The 24,620-nt window shown below is 40.7% G+C and overlaps 1 protein-coding gene across 1 annotated transcript in view; it reads left to right on the top strand.

Moving 5' to 3' along the window:
* Positions 1–2,266: 2,266 nt before the first annotated feature.
* adamts6 (ADAM metallopeptidase with thrombospondin type 1 motif, 6) overlaps positions 2,267–24,620 on the top strand; it is a 43,658-nt gene continuing 21,304 nt past the window's right edge. Inside the window, exons 1-11 of the mRNA XM_030769244.1 lie at positions 2,267–2,363; positions 2,614–2,978; positions 5,798–5,972; positions 6,810–7,027; positions 7,270–7,353; positions 8,254–8,399; positions 12,715–12,758; positions 15,158–15,263; positions 17,135–17,281; positions 20,790–20,931; positions 24,416–24,523. Coding sequence (XP_030625104.1) covers positions 2,267–2,363; positions 2,614–2,978; positions 5,798–5,972; positions 6,810–7,027; positions 7,270–7,353; positions 8,254–8,399; positions 12,715–12,758; positions 15,158–15,263; positions 17,135–17,281; positions 20,790–20,931; positions 24,416–24,523 — 1,632 coding nt within the window. The remainder of the gene's footprint in view (positions 2,364–2,613; positions 2,979–5,797; positions 5,973–6,809; positions 7,028–7,269; positions 7,354–8,253; positions 8,400–12,714; positions 12,759–15,157; positions 15,264–17,134; positions 17,282–20,789; positions 20,932–24,415; positions 24,524–24,620) is intronic.

Here is a 24,620-nt window from a genome sequence, read left to right as displayed (position 1 = left end):
CACTGCACCGGTGTGCATTATTGTTATTTTTGCTGAATTACAGGAGCCAACGTGTATTAACTGTATAAACAGACATACAGATGCTCAAACGGGCTAGTGACTTATACACGTTACCCGAAATACACTCGCAAATTAAACACTTTTTTCTTTTTCTTTTTTAAACAATTCATTGGAGTTGATTTTCGCCAAGTCAGTCTCTGAAGCGCTCTTTCTGTGTTTTTCCCTCTCGTCGGACAGCAACTTCAGATGTTGGCATTAAAGTCAGATAATGGCTTAAACCGAATGAAGAGTGGTGAAGAGAGAATTGAACTGAACACGGGACTTCAATTGAGACGAATACTATTGTCTGTGTTCTACAGTGAGCACAGATACTGACAATGAGGATGAAGACGGTAACTATCCATTACTGCAGTATCAGAGAACGATAGGACACATTTCCCGTGCAGACCCTACGGGGCTTTTAGTCTTGTACAGTTTACATGGAATGTATAAGCAAAATGCATCACAGTAAGTTGACCAAGTGCACCTATCACACTGTTTGCATATATTTCATAAAGTGTTTCGAAGTTAAAACGGCTGTTAGTTAAACACTTTTTAGATATGGAGAATTACGCTCCTTAACTGAGTTTTACTGAAATATCGGTGTATCCCTCTGATATTATCTAATGTTTTGTCTGCCTTGAGTACTTTTAATGGTCAGACATTTAAGTTTAACATTAAATTCATGCGAACCGTGTTATAAATTCAGTCTTAAGAAACACCTCCAGAACAGGCTAGGAGAGCTCATCAGTCAAACTCAATCGCCGGGTATGATCATTATAATCAAGATAACAGTCTAAAATAGTAACGTGTAATAACAGTGGTCAATGTCGCGGATTTGCTGAAATTACATTTATCCCGTAAATAATGTAATACTCAGTCAGATTGTGTTAGTCGCTCTTTGGGTCTAGTTCTGAAATGGGAAGCTGCCAAGAGCGCGAGCACTTCGGGACAGTGTTCCAACTCTCATGGCCCTTCCTTGAGTCTTCACTTCAGGGAGGAACTTGTTTGTATTTTACCGGCCGGTGTAATGATCTCGGGCCAACCGCCAACTGTCTGGGTCAGACACGTTCTAGACAAGTAGATTTAGCGGTGCTGTCTGGCCTTGGCCAGCAAGAAGTTCATTTAAAGTTACTTAACCAAACCTTATCGAATGTTCTCCCGGTTGGTCAGTTTAGTATGTTAAGGGCTTTTTCACCTTTTCACGCGACATTAAGAACAAAACCGATTCCTTCACATGAACTAAAAGCAAGCATCGAGGATAGTGAGCAATCTTCTTGCCTTTAGAAACTGGACCCACTGTTAGACGGCATAAGTTCTTGAAGGATGCACGAACTGCGTCTCCGGTGAGTTCTGATGCTGAATTATTAAACAATGCATAGGCAGCGATGTACATACCGTTTCAGTCAGTAATCGCTGCACTCAGGTTGGGAGATTTTGGCTAACAAAACCTCAGTAAAACCTCGAGAGAGCAAACGGTCATCGCATTGTAATTCAATGGCCATAAAAATACCTGGTGTGAAGAATTCACGATTGGCCAAATAGTAATAGAATCAATTCGCTGTCAGAAGTTGAACACAACAGAGACTCGTTACATCACGACTCACATTCAGATCTAAAAATGTAGTGAGAATGAAGAGTCTGCAATTGTCTGATCTTCTGATGAAATATCATAACCTGTCCATTCCAGATGCTGTAGTGAACGGTAAGTCACAGCTGAAGTTGATCTCCTGCTGAGTGTTTTAACTGGCAATGAATCATTGTAAAAGTCATCTGCTGTAAATTCTTTGTAAATCCTGATAACAGTGCAACACCGAAAATTTCATAGTGGAGAATGCTGTTATGAATATGCTTCAGTTGTGCTTGCACTGTTAAAAAAAGTATTGATTTAAAACATAATTATTTATTTCCAGGCAGACAAATGGATAGTTCAAGACAAGTTCCCAATATGAATTTGCTGCTTTGGATTTACTTGAAGTAACTGATCAATGGATTCTTGCATCTCTCATGGCTGGGTTACATTCCGAGGCAAATGCAATTAAAATCTGGAGGTGCTTACTTTCAGAAGAGTTCTGAGCCCTGGATGAATTGTCAGCTGAAGTTAAAATATATCAAGGATGCAAATCATGGACATGTTATGGTGCCAGGCTGGATTGATCACATTATTTTAATCCACTTGTAGCACCCCCAACCCCTCCCCCACCCCATGTCAGATCTTCTCTAAATTATGGAAATTTTGTGGAAGACGCTGACTTGGATATTGAGCCTGGTCATGGTCGCTGCTGAATTTCAGAGTTTTGGTAGACTTTCACATAATTCTCAAGGTAAGATAAAATTCAGAGCTTTTTTTAATCCATGAGACTGGTATGTAATGGTTAGTAGGCAAATGTTGCTCACTACAGTTTGCTTTGGTGGTACATCTTCAGTTTCTAGTGGGAGCACCAATGATAATCTAGTTTAACCAGTACAAAGTAACAAGTACAAACCGACTGATATTTTATGTCTCTTCCTCTCTCCTCTACAATACTCATACTCCTGCCCATCTCTGTTTTCTCTTGTCTCTCCTGAAAAAAGAGGAGTTCCTGTCCAGTCTGGAGCATTACCAGCTGACTTTCCCAGTGAGGGTGAATGAGAAGGGCGAGTTCATTAGTTACACTGTGAAACAGCACCGGCCCGGTCGGCGGAAGAGGGGACTGGACCAGGCAGGACCCGACCCCACAGAGACCAGGCTCTTTTACAGACTCTCTGCATACGGCAAGCACTTTCATCTAAATCTGACTCTCAACCCCCACCTGGTGTCAAAACATTTCACAGTAGAGTATTGGGGGAAAGATGGACAGGAATGGCGGCATTCCATGGTGGACAATTGCCATTATGTTGGATATGTACTGGATCAATACAGCACTACTAAAGTGGCATTGAGCAATTGCAAAGGTTTGGTGAGTACACAAGTTGTCATGGATGCTTGCAAGTCAAGTTGTCTCTAGGCAGATAAAGGTTATGTCAGGTGTTAAGGAAGCATGAGATATTCAAAGATAAGACATCAACAAGATTTATGTTATTCTATTACATTACTCTGTTCCGGTCTACCTTAAAAGATAAGCCATGTCCCAGCACAGTTAAATAACTGATTCAGTTTTGAACTAATGTAACATATAAGCACTGCTGGCCAACAACATGTAAGGTGTGTACTTGTCTTTGTGGCTTGCATAGGTATGTAGTTAAAATATGTGCAGTAAAAGTGTTTGAGACTTGAAAGGCTAATTGAAATGTGCTTTTAGATACCATTCTTTGTCAGGATTACTCCAGCTAGAACTACCATTCACAGCTGTGTAGTCAGTCAGCATTGCACTATTCGTGTTATTGTCCAGATGGAAAAAATAGTACCGTCCCAGACCACGAGAGCTAGTAAATCTCGCTTACGTTTGAATTGTTCTTTTCCTCGAAACCCCTTCCTACTGGGATGAAGCAGATCATGAATATTTTGTCACCTTCCATAAGTATGGTTAACAGTGAGTCCTCAGAATAAAACTACTTAAGAAACTCATTGCAAAAGACACTGGGGAGCATTATCAATGACATGAGGTGCAGATAAATAATGTAGAGGGCCCAGACTTTCTTTTTTACATGTCCCCTGTAGGAGCTTGATGCCAGCCCTCACTCACTATGTGCAAGGCTGGCTCTCCTTTGTCTTAAAGTGACTGCTGAGTATCAGCTAAATATTGGCCAAGGTGTTATACCATGTAGGACCTGGTTCCTGCTCTCTGCTCTCCAGTTCATAGTGACTGAATGGTCTTCAGCATTGGATTTATCTATGGATAAAGTGCTGGGATAGTTCACAGGTATGCAGTTGCACTGGCCATCAGCCTACATGGATGTAACGGTAGAGATTTAATCATGATGGCTTTAAAATATACATTATGATGAGAACAATATAGGATATAGGTCTGTCTCTTTGTTGGATGAGATGGTATGACAAAGATTGAGCGTATAGTCCGATGAATCCATAAACCGTGAACTCTAAAGCATTTTCACACCTTTGATGTAAAAAACAGGTGTGAGAAAACTGAGCTTGGTGTTGTCCACATATCTCTTATAATGAGGAGCTATAGATGGGAGGTTCACGATGGAGCTGGTCCTGGATCTTTATATCCGTTACTAGGTGTGTACGTTGGAGAACAGGGCTAAATATTGGATTCGAGCCTTGTATCAGAAGTGCATTCACATAAATCTATGGGAATTTTCAGTGGCTCTGCTGACCCCGAGGCATTTCCTGCAACCACTGTGTCTGCACTTGCATGAGAGCTGCAGTTGCTCATATGATTCCTCACTACAAGAGCTTTCTACCATGGTACACACTGTACAACACAGTCAAATAACATGACTTTGCTTAGACTTTTCACTTGGACAGAGACTACAAAATGACAAACTACAAAAATGACAAGATAGTATGTAATAGTACGTCTCAGAGTCAATTGATGAACAGACCATGTGGACCCAGTGTTAAAAGCTATTGTCTCAGCCCTAGCAGAATTAAGTTAGCTTGTGTGTGTGTGCAGTCTCTCATTTTGAGTGTCACATGACAGTGTCTTATATTGGGATGCACGACAGAAGAACAAGTAAATATGGATGATTCTACAGCTGTTGTACTACAAAGCAAAGTGTCATTTCCTACCCTTTGAAAACAGTACCTTTTCACTTCATATGTTGTTGGCTACAGTAGCTTTTATCCTTCTCACGGGAGACAGGGGGCTTCACATCACAGTTATGATTTAGCTGAAATAAAATTGCTGTTTTCGTAAGATTCACGCTCCAAAGATTTTCAACCACAATATTTATATGGTTGATAGCGTCTGATGAAACAGGTTCAGTTAACGAAAACTATTTTGTGTGACTAATGCAGAATAAAACTTGTCTGCACAATACTGTGATTAGACATAAAATCTAAAAATGCTCTGGCCAGCATTTCCTTGTCAACTATGAGGTTTTCCCCTCTCTCCCTGACCACTGAAAGCAGCCATAGAGAGAGAGAGAGAGAGCACTGTGAGCTATTTATTATTGTTGTTGCAGACAAAGGTATTGGCACCCTGTTTTGGAGAACCATAAATTGAGATAGCATAGGGCTTCTATGTCTCTCCCATTTTATAGGAAATGGAACACATTCCTTTAAATGTTTTAGCAGATTTGTTTTTTTGTTGCATCAGTTATATAATTCCTTTGTAAAAGCTTTTAATTGGTTTCATTGTGGTTTTATAGCTCAGAGGGTCACACCAGTGGGTTTTTTTTTTTTTTAAAACACACTCTGAACTACTTTTGCAATTTATGTTACAGTGGGGGTGTTCAAGGGCACAGAGTTGTGTACTTTGGTTTGTGTCCCAGTAATCATGGTGTTGTTCTTTGTGTAATTGGTAGTTTAACATGATTTATCTCATTGATTTAGATTGTGGGGTGTTTTTACATTTGACTGCAACACAGAAAGATATGAATTATATGTAATTCAACACAATTCAGTCAGTTAAGTAGTCATTATCTGCATTTTGGCATGTGATCTACCAGGTTTGCAAAAAGTGGGCTGTTCCCAGTGCGATAGCTGTAATTGTGTAATTTGTTTATTGACTTTGATTCACATTTTTTTTAATTTTACATACTTGTGACATTTTAAATGCTATGCCCATAAACAGTGAATGAGGATCATATGTTCTGTTTTGTATGCTTGATCTAATAACCTGTCTTTCCAATGTTCTTGTTTCTCAAAAAGCATGGTGTTATTACAACAGAGGAAGAACATTATTTAATTGAGCCATTAAAGAATATATCCTCCAAAAATTCCAGTGATTTAAACCTTGAAGAAGGACAGCCACATGTTATTTATAAAAAGTCTTCCATTCCCTCGCCACAAGCGCACAGTGAGGAGTTCAGCTGTGGTGTTTCAGGTTGGTGAACCTCCATCTGGTTTGTTTGCGACTGACGTAAGGAACAGCTATAGATAGCAGACGAGGAAAAATTGGTTTCTGGCTCAGGTTGTGGTGGATATGACCACAGATTAGCCCATGCACCTCTTAAGTCTGACACAATTGAAATGGAAGCACCAGCAGATAGAAAAAAAAAGTTCTGGTGCCTGTATTACTGCTTATGTGGACTGAACTCAGATTTACAATATTTTTAATATCTATTCTGCTGTTCTCATTTTTCGCATCAGTGCGACTGAAAAAAGACACCATATTAGAAATCTCTGCCTCATGAATGTTAAGGTATTTGGGCTACAGTTCTAGAGGTCACTGCAAAGGCTCTTATCACGGGGAAGCCAACATGCCTGAACTAGTTTTATCAAATAGCTTTTCCCATAGCATCACAGTCACAGATACACAAATCTGAGTTCAAAGAGGTACACGATTCTCACTGAAAGTCAGCTATGCTGAGTGATCAAACTGTATCTAAAATCGTGCGCAAATTTAATCTGCAACTCAGTGCTATATACATATTTTTATTTAAAACATTTGTGTCTGTAGATTGCAAACTTGCATCTTCTCCTCAGCATGAACAAAGCTACAAAGCCCTCTTGTGAATGTTACAGTCTTGTCAAAAATGTTATACAGTTTAGCAGTCAAAGGATAAAGTAACAGAAGTAACAGACATACTGGGGATTACAAGTTCTCAGGCGGACTGTATTTTGTCATAAAACTGCATTCAAGTGTAGAGTGTTCTGAATTGTGGTGTGTGGTTGGCTGGCACTGTTTTACTTACAGTCTCTCTTCATTCACTCTGCCCAGACCTCACAATAAACAGGACGCCATGTTGGCAAAGTAATACAGCCGTGCCATCACCATCCCCTGTGCCAAACAATGAAAGCTTTGGCAGTGCCCACCGCCAGCGGCGATCTGTCAGCTCTGAGCGCTTTGTAGAGACACTGGTGGTGGCAGACAAAATGATGGTGGGCTATCACGGCCGTAAGGACATCGAGCATTACATCCTGTCTGTGATGAATATTGTAAGTTTGATCCGGCTTTGCACTTGTGCATTTCCATGGTTGACATGTGACTTCTGTACAGGTTCTGTTCATGAGAAAAGATTTATCCTGTTTTGCATTATGAGTGAATACAATCCACTGTAACAAAACTAGAGAAATGAAGCGATTGTGTCCGTTTTTTTTTTTTAAATTGCTCTGTGTCTGTATGAAATTGAGACACCATTTGTCTGACTTTGTGTCTTTTCTTCTTTTCTGGAGGTCAGGTTGCCAAACTTTACCGTGATGCCAGCCTAGGAAACGTTGTGAACATTATTGTAACCAGACTGATTGTCCTGACAGAGGATCAGGTGAGTGTGCATTAGACCAATAAAGGTTACATATTTGGTCAGACTATAACTAGTCCTGAGTTTGATTTAAGTTGAGGTGGACCGATTAGTTATTAGATTACGTGTTTTTGTGGAACAAAATTGGGTTTCCACTGGCAATTTAAGCCCAGTTTTGTTTCATACATACGGTGCATGTCTGCTTAGAGGCCCTCAGTGCATTGGCTGTGACAGTATGAAGAAAGCAGACCAAAGCCTATTTTAAGAAGTTGTGGGATATGCTTCTCTGTAGACGACTGTGTTTTACATGACTGGTCTGGATGAGACATGGGGAACTGGGAAGCATCCTACCATCTGGCTACCACCACTAAAGATGAAAGCTACTCAAATAGATATGCCTAGACATTGTCCCTAAGGAAAACTTTGCAGAGGGTTTTTTTACACACACACACAGAAACACACACACAGATACAGAAACACACACATACACATTCATTCTCTCTCTCTCTCTCTCTCTCTCTCTCTCTCTCTCACACACACACACACACACACACACACACACAGGAGAACTAGGATATTCATATTTTCTGAGGGAGGCATCATTTCCTCACAGGACAGAAGCCAACTAAAAGTTCTATTTGTAAGAAACTGGTATAAGACCCACAATGCTGTGTCATTCCTTATATGTGTATCAGCATATGTGTATATATGTATCCTTATATACCCTTATATGCATATGAGCTTTTGTCATATCAACTTGGAGAAATGTCCCAAAACACACATGTAGTGGCATACTGTGTGTAAGCTGTATGCAGTTGCTGAAATAGTTTCATGTCAGAGTAATTCTGTTTCTAAAGCGCTTGTTTGTACTTGAAATGAACATGTTGCTGTTAGAGTGTGATGACTGAATGTGATATTTTACAGCCAAACCTAGAGATAAACCATCATGCGGATAAATCTCTAGACAGCTTCTGTAAATGGCAGAGGTCCATTCTCTCTCACCAAGGAGATGGGAACAGTATTCCAGAGAACGGGATAGCGCATCATGACAATGCTGTTCTTATCACGAGGTAGGAAATTCCTACTTTTTTGCAAATTCAAGTACAGATGGTTGATCATTTTAGTGTGGTTGATCATTTTCGTGAGGTTTACAGATTTTGATTATGACTACGATTTAGACATTGCTTCTAATTGTTTTTTCACATACTAAAAATGATTGTTCTCATGATCAGCGGTTGGTTTAGGTATTGTTCATGTGACAGACAGAATATAATCTTGCAGCTGATACCACATTCCATGATTTTACTTTCTTTTTTTTATACCAGTAATACAACTTCACAACAGATTCTACCACAAATTTGTAAAAAGAGGAATTATTACCAGCTATAGGAGCCACTGTTCCTGTAATCCGTGCTTAAAATTTGCATTGACTTAAGTGAAATTTAAACGTTGAGTTTGACTGATGATATGAAAACTCTGACAATTTGCGTTCAAGGTTACGGGGAAGGTGACGTAGTCATCCGAATTGTTAATATTCCTTCGGCCACGCAGAGTACGAGGCTAACTGGCTTACTTGTTAACATTTTAGTTTCTACAGTTCAACTACTTCTTTATTAACTCTTTATTCCATTTCAGTATGTGGGTAACTTCTCCAAATGTGCCTGATCATAGCACACATGCTTTACCTGCAGCTCTTAAAACTGCTGAGAATGTAAAAATGTACCGTTTCAGGCATACCACTCACACTACAATTTATGGGTGGTAACCATGTTGTTGCGAAACACTGTCATCACCTGGAATTGGCTTCACTGTTGCCTAGTTGTTTTGGCCGCATAACCCTAGCAACTAAACTATGTACCCACAACTTGTTTTGTCTCGTAGAAGTTGTCTTTTTTTTTTTGATTGACATGCACTAAACCTCTCTATTGACCAGAGTAAACTTTGCCTTTTTGTGGTGAGTTTGCTTTCCCCTTGGGTCAGAATACTTTTTTAAACTGACTACTCTTTCCGAAGGTCCCTCTTGCCTCATTTGATGGGAGTTTTCGTCCTGAGAATGTCCAATGTTAAAACACAGTTTTAGGTCTTGCGTTAAATGCGATTAATTAAACACCAGTAATAGCTAACAAATGAACTTCCATATTTTAAAAGTTGTCAAACTTGATGTCACTAAAAAGATATCAAAATGACATTCAAAAAGTAAAATGGTATTTTGTTATTTCATTGATTTATCAGTATATTTTTGGTAGTGACTTGACTGAGCTCTAGCTGTGAAATGTTAAAATCAAACTCTAGTGAATTTCAGTACATTTACTTTAGGACTGAGAGAGTTCACTTCAGACTCTCCACAATGTGCTGTAGTTATAGGCATTTTTGTGTACTTTCCCATAATTTGTTTAAAGTTGATTTTGTTTAACAGGTAATTTTGGCTTTTCAGTATTTCCACATACAAACACGCCCAAACACACCCGCATACACACACGCACGTGCACACACACACATGCACATACATACAGACACACACACACACACAAATGGCCAAAAGCTTTTTAAATACTGAGAGCCATGTTATGTGTCTGACGCCAGTCTACTGAAAGATTTTTTTTTACTTGCTTCTTCAAAACAGACACAAGTCTGCCAAAGTAAGTTCAGTAGTAAACAACTGGCCGTTGTGCTCCTAATTTTTGGAAGACTGGTTCCCAGTCTGGCAAACAAACACTACTTCTCTGCTTTAAATGGATTTAAGGAGGCTGATTCAGAACCAAAAGCAGCTTTAATGCTTACCATTTTAATAAACCTTCATGAACGGGTTTTCTCTCTCAAACCAAGAGAATCTAAAGCGTAGGCCTGGCCTCTGTCCTCTTCTGTGTGGGCAAAAATGTCCTCCTTTAGCAGCGAGGATTTCTGTACGGTCAATGCACCCAACAACAGCTCATCTTTATTGTTTAAAAGCTATTCCAGTTTTTGCAGTTGAACTTCAAAGTGCTCTTAATTTAATTAGACTTTAAGACATGTAAGATGGATTTTGCAGTGGTTCGCATATACTGGGTAATTAAAGCTAAGCTCATGAGATTTAAGTAGGGGGAACTTAAGCCTGGAAATAGTATAATTATTAGAAATATATTTAAAGCGGCTGACACAGTGCCTGGGAAACACTTACTAACTATCTTGTCTGGTAAGACCGTTGTGGCATTCTTTAGGAGCAACGTGCCTCCGCAGCACTATGATTTTCGGACAGTTTATGTTAGCAACGCTTAGGTTGTGAACATTTATGAGTGTGTATTTCTAGGATGACTAATGATACTCTTGAAGGGGACTTACCAAGTCAAAAAGGATTTTCATCACAGGATAGTTTGATAAGTGCACCCCCTGGCAAATAGTACATTATGACAAGTCTCCTGTGAATAGCTGTCATAACTAATTGTAATTATTTGTGTGTGTTCATGTGTCGAAAGGCATTTCCTTGGCTTATATCATTCTTAAAGTGCTTAGAATAATTACTAATGTATTTAGTCAAGATTTAAGTGTTTTGGCTTAAAGCCAAGTGACACATAATGTAAGAATAGTGAAGGCGTGCTCATGGCATAAAGTTATGTTACTCGTGCTTTTAGCAACCTAGAGCTCATGTGACTTCTCTTACATTTTGCACATTTCAAACCTAGATTAATCCCCAAAGAGTCCATATATAATTATTGGACTTCCTAAGAGGACTTAACTTTTGTGTAGAAAGAGTGTGTGTTTTTCTTAGTCTTCATTAATCAAAAAGACTGCTTGCATACTTTGCTGTGGTTTAATCCTCTATCCACCCAAAATCTGCTAGACATCTTTAGGCTGCTTGCATTTGGAGATGGCCTTTGGTGCATAGATGAACTCATATTAGAGGTCACTGTGGTCTATGCAGCATCTGCGGGTACATGAGGAAGAGACATTTGCTCTTAGAGTTTGGGACTCTATGTGGAGGCGTGTTCCTCCACATGATCATCCTAAAATGTGCTCTGGTCTCACTAGCTAAGTTTTCTTTATTAGTCTTTTCGGCTGGAGACTGGCTGCAGTGCAGTGTTCGTCGGTTGTTCATTGTCCTGACTTTCCTACCTCAAATATACTATGATACTGCTATATGCATAATATACTAATACACTCTAACACTGTATGGACCTTTGGCAGTACAAATATTGTGCACACAATATGCCGAAATAGGTATTGATTTAGTAATTTATGTTCAGTAATGTCAAAGTACATTGTATTATGAGTGTGACCTCTCATGATTAATTACTGTTTGGTGTCAGATTAACATTTGAGCTCCATTTTAAGGTCTTTGGCCCTGGTTGTAAATTTAATAAAAGAAAACAGAAAGGTATTTAATGATTTTTTTGTTTTGTTTTGTTTTTGGCTGACATTTTTAAGTGTAAATTTCATGACTCTCATTGATTTTTTGGCTCTTTACATCTTGGCTGCTGCCACATAAAACATTTACATTTCTATCTCCAGATCAGACCCAAAACAGAGTGTAGATTGGGACTCTATAGGTACCACTATGAGTGAATACGTCCATAGGTCTGGTTTGTATTCCCCCGTCTCGATATGAAACACAAAGCACTTCGTATAGTTTAACACGATCCAGATCAGTGGTTTTGTCTTTGCTCCATACGGGAGACAATGGCAGACAATGCCTGGACTTCTGCCCCTGGCCAGTCTGGGGAGCTCACTGTGTCCACTGCCTGTGATATTTTGTAGGAGGTGTTAAATACCCCATTTGGGGAATGAGAAAATATTTGGCATACTTTGGTAGTGCTCTGCAGTTGAAAATGTCCGCCAGCTGATGACAAGACCAGCAGAAAAAAAGGAAAAAAAAAAAAAAACACGCACTATTTGTAAGGCAAAAAGTCGCCTGAAGCATGTAGTCCAGACACACCATATGTTCCGGATGGTTCCGATGGTTGAGTGAGGGACAGAATATTTGCCTGCATTTTGTGGTTATAATTCAGTCATGTTGTTCTATGAGACTTGTCAGCGGGATCTCTGGGGTTTTGAGACTAGTGGTAGTGATGGGGGGGAAGGGGGGGGGGGGGGTTGGCGGGGGGTGGGGGAGTCATAATCCATTTGGAAACAGAATATAAAGCAGTCACAGTTTTGATGTCAGTGCTGGGGTGTGTGCAGCCATTTAGAAGAATGTGTTACTATCTCTTTTTGGAGATCCTTTTGTTCCCTGTAGACAAATTCCTGCAACTCTTCTTTTCTTCTTTTAACTTGCAGTGTTGCAGAACAGTGGTAGTCTGCCATCAGCCCATTATATCTACTGCAGTGTGTTAGTGTTGCCAAGCCAGGTCACAGTGCAATATCCATTCAAATGTGATTTCCTCAAGCACTGTCTTTCTTTCTGTCTCGCAGGTATGACATCTGCACCTACAAGAACAAACCCTGCGGCACGCTCGGTGAGTAATCACAGTTTTTCATTGGTTCGTTCTTTTGGGACCGTCCTTTTACGTTTCTGCATATTCTTTTATTTTTAGTGTAATTAGGTGACATGTGTTCCATAAATGTATTTTGTTTCACACTGAGTGTATCGAACACATGTGTGAGGTGATTTGAAAGGCTGTGCTGTCTTTTTATTTGAGGAACAGCTCAGTACTTTGGCTCAGGCTTGGCTTAAACATGGCACTAGGCCTGCCTGTTTCTTCAGACTCCTCAGTCTCCAGTTTCACTTCCAAACATTCCCCCTTCTGTCTGCTAAGTCTCGGAGGTGTTTACGCGTCCCTTGGGCGGAGAGAAAGAAGGAAGGAAAGTAATAAATAAATAAAGAAAGAACAAAAGAATGAAAGAAACTAAAACTAATATGACAAATATGCATAAGGAAGACTAGTGCTCTCTGATGACGGAGGGAGAGAATGTGTGCAAGTGTGTGGTGGGGTGTTTCTTTTTTTTATGGAGTGCAGGGAGTGTCAAAAGCCCCATCTTATCTCCGCAAGGCCCCTGGGGGAAGAACAGTATATCTTAGAAGTAATATTGTGACTCCAGGGGTGGTTTGACAGATTGACCGCATTCGTCACATTCCCCCGGACCCTTTAATTGCCCTGGCATCTGCACGGCTTCCTTGCTGCCCCCCCCCTCCCCTCCCTTCCCCCCCACTCCTCCTCTCACCCACCCAGAGGGAGTGTGATCCCAGGTCAGCATTGTGCCCTTTGGGGTCACTAGGTAATCAGGAGAGTGGAGATAATACCACAGCAACCTCTTCAGTTAGAAAAACAAGCCCAGTGAAGTGCTTTCAAGTCAGCCAGAAACCATGAGCTCCCCTTCTGTCTCTCTCTACTCTTTTTCTCTGGAGTTTCTATTGCTCCAGTAGGCTTTGATTTGTAAGTCCACTCTTGTTTGGCTGCTGAATGTGAAGAATAAAGAGGCCAGTGGGTCGTTGCTCGTGTGACAGCCCCTCAATAACGCCAGTTAATGCTACGGACATCCCGCGGCTTTCGACTTTCTCAAGATCTCCACCAATATTTCACATGGCATTTCAATATGGAGCAGGGGCTTATGTGACCTTCAGTTCTCTGTGTTGGTGTCTGAGGGAGGAACACCAAGACACACCACAGGGCTGAGTTCTTATTCCTCGCTCAAGCATTTAAATGTTGTTTTGCCAACTGTTTCATGTGGTTTCAGTCTGCAAAATAAAATTAAAAAAAAGAGAAAGCAGAGTAGGGCTAATAGGGCTATGACCTCATACTGAAATGAGCCTCTTTTAACTGACACGGTATCATATTCACGCTTAAGATTTAATCTCTGTTTAGCCCTGCTAGTAGCCAGGACATTGTGCTATAGAGTGCACAGGGCATTGTGCTGTATAGTGCACTCCCAACACACCTGTAGATATAATCTTGGGAGGAATGGTCGCCTTTCCCAAGCTGACAAATCAGGGGCTGTGGACCTGAGACACCTGGATTTGGGAAAAGCACTCTTTTCCCCACTTCAGGGCTCTGAGTCTGAAGAAACTCAACTCCACCCATGGCCCCCTCCACCCCCCTGAACATAAGCAGCCAATAGGTCTGTGTATTACTCAGAGTCCATCTGCAGAGATCTAACACAACACACACACACACACACACATATATACACACACACATCCCTAGACCCCTCACACCACCCAACTTAATAAAGAGCCCCAGGCAAGTACCCTGCTGGATTCTATGGGAAGAGAAGTCAAAATAGAGGAGAGACTCAATGCTTCCTCATTCCATGCTGATTAAAATACATGAATGTTTATTTATGGCAAGGAAAGTGACAGCAAAACATTGCCTGGAGAAAAACAGTTAGTTGTAAATTTTCAGCTTGCGCATTACTCATTTATTTTTGTGCTCATGATGCTTCTCTCTCTCTCTCTCTCTCTCTCTCTCTCTCCCTCTCTTTCTCTTTCTCTATCTCTCTCTCTTTCTCTTTCTCTCAGCAGTTTTGGTGAAAACATCTATATATTTTGGGGCAAAAAGGAAAATGTTGTCTTAAATTCCCAGTTCTGGCTCACATTACTAGGTGGTCCCTTGTTACCAGAAGTAAAATTTATAAATCTAACCCCTTGTCTAGACATTTTCCAGCTCCGACTCTAGTTTAGAAAAAAAAAGAAAGAAAGAAAATGTCTAGCCAGCGATGCTAAACTCCCCCTGGTGATTCAACAAACGACTCTGAGAGAGAGAACTTTTCACCAGCTCCTCCCTCTGTGCTGTAGAGGTTAATGTGAAGAATCCCATTTTTATGATGGCCACTCTGAGATGTTCAACATCTTGACCTCACCCTATATGTTTGTCTCTGTGTGTCGTGTGTGTGTGTGCGTGCGTATGTGTGTGGTCAGGCTTGGCATCGGTGGCTGGAATGTGTGAGCCAGAGAGAAGCTGCAGCATTAATGAAGATATTGGCCTGGGTTCTGCCTTCACTATCGCCCATGAGATTGGACACAAGTGAGTGTGAACACATTACCATTTAAAATGATTCATTAAACTGTATGTTACTGTGAAAGTCAGCTTTCTCTCAAGAGCTACAACAGATCTTTGTCACATCTGTATGACACAGTAAAGAAAACTTCCTACCGCTTTTATAAACACACCATGCATGTTTACACTATACACTTTATGGAAAAGGATATCAGATCATTCTATGTGATTGTATAGTTGTTAAATGTCTATGAAGTGTTGCTGAGCTTTGCTGGTCCTGGAGAGTTTAGAAAGGTGATGGATCTGCAAATGAAGTGTCATACAAAATAATTGTACATTTCAGGACTGGATACAGTTCATATGACTGAGATAAAATCTATAAAGTAATAGCAGTAACAAGGCAAAGAGAGTGTTCTTTTTATGCATTCTGTGAGTGTTCATTATGAGTTAATCAGGATAAGGAAGCTGGGTAATAAGCCTATTTATCAGGCCTGGTCTTTTCTTTTTTTTTTTTCCCTCTGCTTTGTCTGATTAATGAATGTCCTTCTGGTGTGCCCATTGAATAACGACCCCTACACAATGCAATCACATAGTTCTACACATGCATTTTTATGGTTCTGGACGTTTTCTATTATCTGGTCAAGTTTATATGATGACTCCTGTGGTTCTAAAACAGCCCTGATGGTTTCACAACTCGTTTGGTTGTTTTCAGATGCTCTGTGGTGGCCGCTAACGTTCCTTAGATTTACTCTGTGAGTTAATACATGAGCTTTTTGGATTGAAAACTGGAAGCTAGCATGCCCAGTATTTCCTCCATGCAAATTGCAGTGAGTAAAAGAAGAATGTGACCCTCCCATTTTCCCCCTGAATACAAAGAAAAATAAAGGTGATGTATTAATACAAAGAAAAATAAAGGTGATGTGTTGATACAAAGAAAAATAAAGGTGATGTATTGATACAAAGAAAAATAAAGGTGATGTATTGGTCTATGTTGGTCTGCAGAGTTCACCGAGATGGCAATTTCCTTTATTATGTCTCGTGTCTGCTTCTGTTGTGGGGCAGTTGTAAAAATAGTCTTCGTTTCGATAGGAACTCTGTACCAAGGTCTCCCTGTCTGCTGATTTATATCCTGACTAGAGTAAAATGTCATAAATGTGAGCTTTAGAAAAACATAGAAGAATTGTGTGATGTGGTCGCATTTGTTATATGCATTAAAACCTGATTTGTGCTTTTGGACGGCAGGGCAAAGTAAGCTTTGACTTCCTGCTGTAAGGTGATATTAGTTTTTCATTCTATATCCAGACATATATGAAAGGAGAGAGCAAGGCATTGCCAAAGTGATGTATGTGCAGTGTCTTGGGGGCAGGATTGTTGCAGAATGCTTCAGCAGTCTTGTTTGCTGAAGACTTTGTTAGCGGCTGCTAGCCGGCACGGCTGGGAGGCCTGATCTTATTTGGTTTGGGGGGTGGGGGTGGAGGGGGGGTGGGGGTGTGGAGGTTACGCAGGTTCTTTGAGAAGTTTGGCCCTATTCCCTTCAGTCTGCGGTTCCTGATTGTGGTCTTTTCTAACATGTAATTAGTGATTGACAGGCAGGCATCAGAGTGGTGATTAGAACTTTCTCATTCCTCCAGAGATCCAGACAGCTTGTGACCTTTGACCCTCCCCATCCCCTCCACACAGCTGTTTCAAAGTCAGAACTCCCTCTCTTTACAACCCAAACGAGTGAGACATCCTCTGCTCCCACTAAAAACCTTACTCAGTCATGCAGAGCTGCCCTAGCTTGCCATCTTTCCTATGGGGTGGGTGTCATTTAGGGAGGTCATGATTGTCAGCATTAGATGGATGCTCTCTGCTCCTAAGTTTGTGACATACCCCTTGTCCTCTTGTTTGTCTTGCAGCTTTGGCATGAACCACGACGGCATTGGTAACTCTTGCGGGACCAAAGGTCATGAGACAGCCAAACTGATGGCAGCCCACATCACGGCCAACACCAACCCCTTCTCCTGGTCAGCTTGCAGCAAAGACTACATCACCAGCTTTTTGGAGTAAGTACAAGAGGGCAGTGCTCATATGGCTAGCCTTAAATACCCTTCATTTCTCTTTATGGGGAATATAATTACAAAAGTACCCAGGTTGGGTAAGAGAACTGCCAAGTGTTTTCTTTTAAACTTCGATTTGAGCAGTGCATTTCAGGTGCACTGCCAATTTCATGACATAGACCAAAATCAAAAGCCTTAAAGTGCCTCTATTTTAAAATGTGTCTGGGTAAGAGATTTAAGTTTGAGATGAGTTTAAGTGATACCCACTTTATTTAGACATATTTATTTCCAGTTCATTGCCAATAATTCTTAGTGAGCTTTGCTGGCTTGTGTTTGAACATAAAAAAAAAACATGTGTCAGCAATAGGTCCAGTCTAAAAGTATTAGAGCACAGAAAAATAATAGAGTTTCTTATCTTAAAATTCAATATCAATCACATTATATAACAATAGTAATTATAGTTTGCATCCAAATGACCTAAACATTGAGAGAGGTACAGCGTGTTCAGTGGTTGTTCATATCCCTCTCACTTACATAAAATTGCTCTTCTTCAAAGTACAAGTGCAAGTGTTGACGTCCCAACTGAAAATTTCCTAAGCTCATTTCAGACTTGTTTTGCACCGATTAACATTTGCTTTGTGAGAGATAACAAAGCACCATTTTTGAGTTGTCTCATATTTGCATTTATTCTAGCAATGCTTCAACTCACTGAAAAACAAATAAACACATTTTAAGTCAGGATCCTGTTTAGATGATACAAATGCTAGTCAGCAGAAAGCATGGTCTCTATTACTTTTTCTTGGCATATGGGAGGAAATTGAAATTTGTGTTTTCCAGTGTGTGTATTATACTGATCTGCAGTTAGCTTTTCTCTCAACATGGATGGTTCAGGGCTTATTGTAATGGGCCAGCCGTAGCCAGGCCTCTAACGCAATAATAGGACTCTAGGCCTTATGGATGTAAGAAAAGTGGCTGTTGTGGTTGTCAGAGAGGGTTTTCTGCTGAATGACTTCAGGGAATAGGATAGCTATACCGCTATAGCTGGCAGAAGAGATCGCCTGACCATGTGCCAACTTCCCACACAGACACAAAGAGTTTCTTTTTCTCTTTCTTTTGGGGTGGCATAATCACACCATATTATCTGTGACCATTTGAGAATGAGGTAGAATATTCACATTTTTGGAAGCTCTTTTGGGGAGATCTGAAAGCTGAGTGAAATGGATTATCGACGGATCTACACTAAAATCTCACTGTGATTTAATCTCTAGTAATGCAGTTTGTGTAGTCGGTACTGCTCTCGGAGGCTCAGGCGATGCCAGTCTGTAAAGTGAACTCATTTCTCCTCATATGTCAGATTTTGGATGCGTCACATGTTCCTCCCTGCCAAGTAAACAGCTTGAGCTTTGGGGTTGGACTGGAATCAATGGTTTGTTCCTACAGTGTGCGGTGCATCGTTTTTGGACTATAGGCTTTTTTTTTAATAGTTTGTGAATGTAGACATAGTTCATTTACAGTTTATAGCTTAATGTTTATGACCATTACAACCATTTAAAAATGTTTATGGAGAGACTTTCACATGCAAAAGATTGCCGATATGATTTTGTTTGCAGGATGTACCTTATGCGTCATTGCCTCAATGCGGCATTTTCCTGTAGTTCAAAATACATTAAATGGTAATTGACAAAGTCTCATCTCATAATGTGAGATATCCGCTCAGTGTAATGAATTTGGCCGTGGTTCACTCCCACAGAGGTGGGGACGGGGGGGATGGCATGTCAAATAATCATTTCTATTTTTAAAGTGACTATTTTGTCTTTCTCTAAAGCAATAAACAGAGAGGTCTGTGTTGGTGCATTAGGTATCCAGGGGGATCTAGTCCAGCTTGTCTTTCTCCCTAGTGACAGGACCTTCAGAAAACGAAAGAAAAGCATTGTTCCACCAAACAGCAAAGACAGAAAGAGAAAATTGAGCGGGTGAAACTAAATACGGCATCGGTCTTCCCCCCCAGGCAATAGCTCAAGTATGTCTTTCCTCTCCGATATATTTGGTTTAGTCCACAATTAGATTAGACTTCCAATATTCTGGTGGGAAGCCAGGGCTCCCTGTTTCAGCTAATGCTTCCTCTACCAGGCTGAACAGAAAACAGATCCCTGTGGTTGTGCACTGTTGTTTTTGCTGTTCTGTAGTTCTTCTCACTTTGTGTAATTAATACTTGCCTCTTCTGGGCATGGGAGTTTGATTACATTATTCTTTCTCCGATTTGACTCTATAAGGACTGTGATCGAGCTAAAAATATTTGTTCAGGCTGCAAAACTGAGTGGTGAAAAAAAAAACTCAACGAAATTCAACGAAAAACAAATTTATTTACCAAATGAATTTAAAAAAAGGTCAAAATTAGTTTTTGGAATGATGTGTGACAGTTAAAGGGTGCTGGCTGTAAGCCAACTATCTGATAGTATGAATTAGATTGAATCAGGTCTGTATGGCTTATGGCATGGAGACCTCTGATCTAGGTCACACGAGGCCCTTTCTCATTTGATCCTTTAACTATTGAATTAATGACATCACAATTCTGAGTGTCTGTGAGGAAGAACGGAAGATGGAAGGATTTTCTTGCAAGAGCAGCACTGATATCGTTCTACTACTCATCCTGTCCAGTTTTTACTCTCCTTGAATGCCATGATGCAGCACTCCAGCTCTGGCCTCATCTGACACAGAATAAAAGCACTTATGTTGTAACCGAGCCCACTCTTCCTTTCGAGGGATGAGGAGTCTTCTACCGCACAATGCTGGACGAGAGAGCGGGATAATAATTGGCTGTTTTATTCCAAAGTTCAGCAGACATGTGGGGTAGGTTCATGTGTGATCCATAAATGCTTGCCAACAACCGAGTAAGAGGGGAGAAAAGCATCCATATAGGGATAGGACAGATAAAATAAGCTCAACTTCTGAACCCATAATTGTCAACGCCCAACAAAACATGCTCTGTCTTTGCTTCTTGGCCATCTTCTCAGGCTTTGTTTTTATACCGCATTAGAGTTTCTCACCAGCGGACACAGCAGCGGGGCTTTTTTTTTTTTCCAAGGGCTCCTTGTGAGCATACATATTTCTATCTGACTAGGCAGACTAAACAGAGCTCTTGTGCTGGATGCATAACCATCAGACCACTCTGCATTTTTCACTCCGTTTAGCCTATTTATTGGTTCTTCAAAGGATTCCATAGGACCCATACAGTACCACAAAATACCAAAATCTTCATATCTTTAATTACAGTCCCTGCCTTTCATACTTCCACCACTCTCTTTCCACACTGTAGTTATCTCTTGTTCTGTAGCTAAGTTCTGATGAACTTAACCCAAAGGGAACTGACAAGTCATGCTACTTAGCCCTCTGTATGTCAACTGAAACTCTTTGTTTGCAGATAAATGCTCCACCCATAGAATCTATGAATTGAGCAACGAGCTGAAATGCCATGTGGAAGAGCCAATCCTATTGTAGGTTTGTTTTTTGACAGCTCAGGTCGGGGGACGTGTCTGGACAATGAACCTTTGAAACGAGACTTCCTGTACCCCACAGTGGCCCCAGGGCAGGTGTACGACGCAGATGAACAGTGTCGCTTCCAATACGGTGCCTCCTCCCGACAGTGCAAATATGGGGTAAGAAACCTGCAGTGCACTCAGACTATGTGACTCTTTTCTGTGCTGTAGTATGTTACTCCATATAACCACTTCAATAAAAGACAGTTTATGCAGAGGACATTCTCTTCCAGAAAAGTTCATATGGTGTAGCTCATATCCTCTTGTGACATCATCTCTTAAGAGGTTTATCAGATGCAAAATCTTCAAAGTTCATTTACTCATTAGTTTGCTCTCATAAATTCAGAATGTTTGATCTCAGAAATCATTAATTGCTTTGACATAAATTGCCCGTTTTGCATGTTTCCTGTTAATGGCAGTCTTCACCAACTTAGCAACGGCACCAAGTTTTTGCCAAGCATATTAATGAATAGACTATAGTCTTTTTTATCGTTATAAATAGACACAAGGTTAAATCACAAGGACAAGGCTATCTTAGGGTTTCCAGGCCCATCGCTTATATCCATTCTACCTGAAAGAATCTGGTGTGTATGTATGCAATCCTTGAGAGGAGTTTTATGACAATAGATGATTCAGAAAGCGGTTTGGACATGGGAAGCAGGACTGATTGTTAAAGAGCTCTGAGGAGACATGATGCCGGAGGTCAAGCTATTATTTTTACCACTGACCCAGACAAGACTCGCCAAAGGACATGATTTGTTCTGCAGGCGAAATTACAGCAGAATATCTCTGAAGTGCTCTCCCCGAGCAATGACGAAAACTCCGCCTAGAGCCTGGAGGCCTTTCATTTAGCCCATGGCAAACAAATGTCCTTTAAATGAAAGAGACAGACACTCTTGTAAAATAAATCATGTTAATTAAAAAAAATCAATGAAAGTTCATGTGCGCTCATGCGGTTCGTGGAAGGGCTCCACACTAAAACAAAGGAATACACTAGTTGTTATTTGGAAAGAAGTCCTATGCGTTTAGACAAAGCTGTTTCAAGGAAAGTCAGTCTGTGAGGAAGCGGGATGAAACATCAATCTTGAGGATCTGGTCTGAGTCAGTCGTTCTCCAGTTCTCCTGTGGATCTCCTCACTGGAGCATGTACTTTTTCCACGAGGCCTACATATGTTCAGACAGGGCCTGTAAGAAAGAACTTAAGGATTCTCTGATAGCTATCAGATGATTACATTCCCTTTTTCCCTGGAGTAAGCAAGGGGATTGCCAAGTTGACATAGCCTACTGGAGATCAAACGGCAATGTAAACTTTATCATGATAAAGGATCATTGTTTTTTTTTAAGCACCTGGGCTTTGGTGGAGGTGTTTGATGGACAACTTAGACACCTCCTAGTGTCTCACTGAATGAATGAAAGAGCAATAATGAAAGGTTTTTTTTTTCTCCAGTCAGTGGATTCCCTGGATGTCTTGACATGATAATCATTTTTCCCCTGAGAGTAACAGAGTAGGTAAATAAACTAACACAAGGAGAAAAAAAACAAAGCCACAGAAACAGGAGAACCTGAAAGAAGCCAACAGAATTAATGAACATTAAGGGATATTGCTTTGCATTGTACATTTATGTGGTTATGCACTCTGCACCAGAAAAGAATTAAATTACCAGAGATTACTGAGTTATTTCGTTTCATTGAGAGAAATATCTGACAGCGGATGCTCACGCGCCAAAAAGAGAACCCTGTAATTTCTCTCTTAAGCTCATAACTGTGGTATAGATCAGCATGAAAGACAGTCATTCAGAAAAAAAAAGCCCAGCATTCCCCTGGCTCAGATTAAATACAGCATGTAGTGTCGGTGGATTCTGACAATCTCATCTTTTTAAGCCAGCCATCTGTTAAAGACATATCTTTGGAGAATTGTGACCACACTAATGGACAAGTATTTAGTTTGGACTCTACATCACTATCATTAAAGACAATTATTTCGTAAAACACTTGTTGCCACCAGAAATGTGAAACACAGGGTTTTGATCAAATTCGAAGAGACTGTACATTTTGACTTTGCTGCTTTGATAGATATCATCATTGTATTCCTAATGACTAGTAGTATCCACGGTGGAGTTTGAGACACCATGACGGCATGCTGGCTTAGTAGAGATTCAGTAATGAGGACTGAAAGCACACAAGGGAGTAGTGGTGAATAGTCTCACTTCACAGTCACTCAGACTCAGTGTCAGTGCGGTGAATTGGATGTATTCGTGACCTAGCCTTTAAAAAAAAAAAAGCAAAGAGTGTGCCTGGGTTTCACTGCTGCTATCCCGTACAATCTGTAGAAGTGCTCCTCTAATTGGAGAAGGCAGCAAGCATTGGAGTAATGGGCCGATTTAGAAGGACAGACAAATTGAATCCATGCCAGGTCACTCAAACCCTAAACTACTTATGCCAGCCTTGGAGGTCCTCAGACAACCTCTTCCTGAACTGCAGCCATCCAAATCTGTTCACCACTCAAAAATACAATCACAAATTTTGTGCTCTGTGGTCCGAAAGAAATTGATTTCATACATACCACAGAGCAGCACAAGGACACAGAAAACCAAAACGGCTGTGGGGAATCCAGGGGCTATATGCCCAACCGTACCCGGCTCACCCACGCGATCTAGGATGAAGATTGGAGAACTCTAAATCAACATATGGAATCAGAGACGGTTGAGGATGACAGACTTGCTTTGATGGCTGCGATTATTTTGCCCTTGATGCGGGTAGTCCTGTTTTACTGTCACCCTGCTCTTTGTTGGCTTAAATCTGTCAGTGCCATGGCCCATAGTGTTTGTCTGGCCTGAGTCTATGACCTTTTCAGTGCGGAGATTCTGAATTGGCCTGCAGGAGGTCTTATTGAAAACAGCTGTGGAAAAGGAGTTTCTGCAACCAAAGAGTGGCAGTTTGCCGCTTTATTGAATCTGGATGGGCTCTGCGGCCTTCGTGGCCGACTCTTATTTACTGACCTGGGGGTCAGAGCTTGTGCTCTGTATCGTAACTCTTTTTCATGGGGGCACTCCTGCTTTCATACACAATTGTCCTTTAAATCCTTTGAAGTTGAAGCTATAAAAGGGACCAAGTGCTCTTTAATGGGAAATGTAATGCAAGGTTGTGCAAAGCTATGCTTGTTACACACATCCAGGTTTTATGCCTGTATTTATTCAGAGGGCAGGCTCTGAATCTGAGTGTTCTCTCAGACTGTGACGTGCCATTCTGCATTTTTTTAGGGTTAAAAAGAAAACATGGCTGAAGCTTAGGTAACTTGTTTATAAACGGCAATAAGATAAAGCATCCTCTGTTATGTCTGTGATCTTTGTTTTGTGGTGGCTGGTGGTTACTTGCTGTTTGATTTCTGAGACAGATCACATCTGATTTTTTTTTTTTTTTTTTGTGATACAAGATGTGCTGGAATTTAACCTGCTTTTGAATGATAAGACTGTGACCCAAATACAAGAGACCATACACAATAAATGTTATTGCCAGCGAACTTTGCATAAAGCACTTTTTTATTTTGCCTTTCTGTTTTTGAATTGATGTATTCTGACCAACTTGCTTTCGCCTTCTTTCCTAGGAAGTGTGTAGAGAGCTCTGGTGCCTTAGCAAAAGCAACCGCTGTGTCACCAACAGTATCCCAGCGGCCGAGGGGACCCTTTGTCAGACGGGCAGTATTGAAAAAGGGGTGAGTGAAATCACAGAAATGGTGCTTTTTTTTAAATAAAACTTTCAAATGTAATTCTCCATCGGTCATTTGAGGATTTGCACGGAAAATCAGATGT

Source organism: Chanos chanos, chromosome 3 (assembly GCF_902362185.1).
Source record: "Chanos chanos chromosome 3, fChaCha1.1, whole genome shotgun sequence".
Taxonomy (NCBI): domain Eukaryota; kingdom Metazoa; phylum Chordata; class Actinopteri; order Gonorynchiformes; family Chanidae; genus Chanos; species Chanos chanos.
This window is presented reverse-complemented; position numbering and strand designations above follow the sequence as displayed.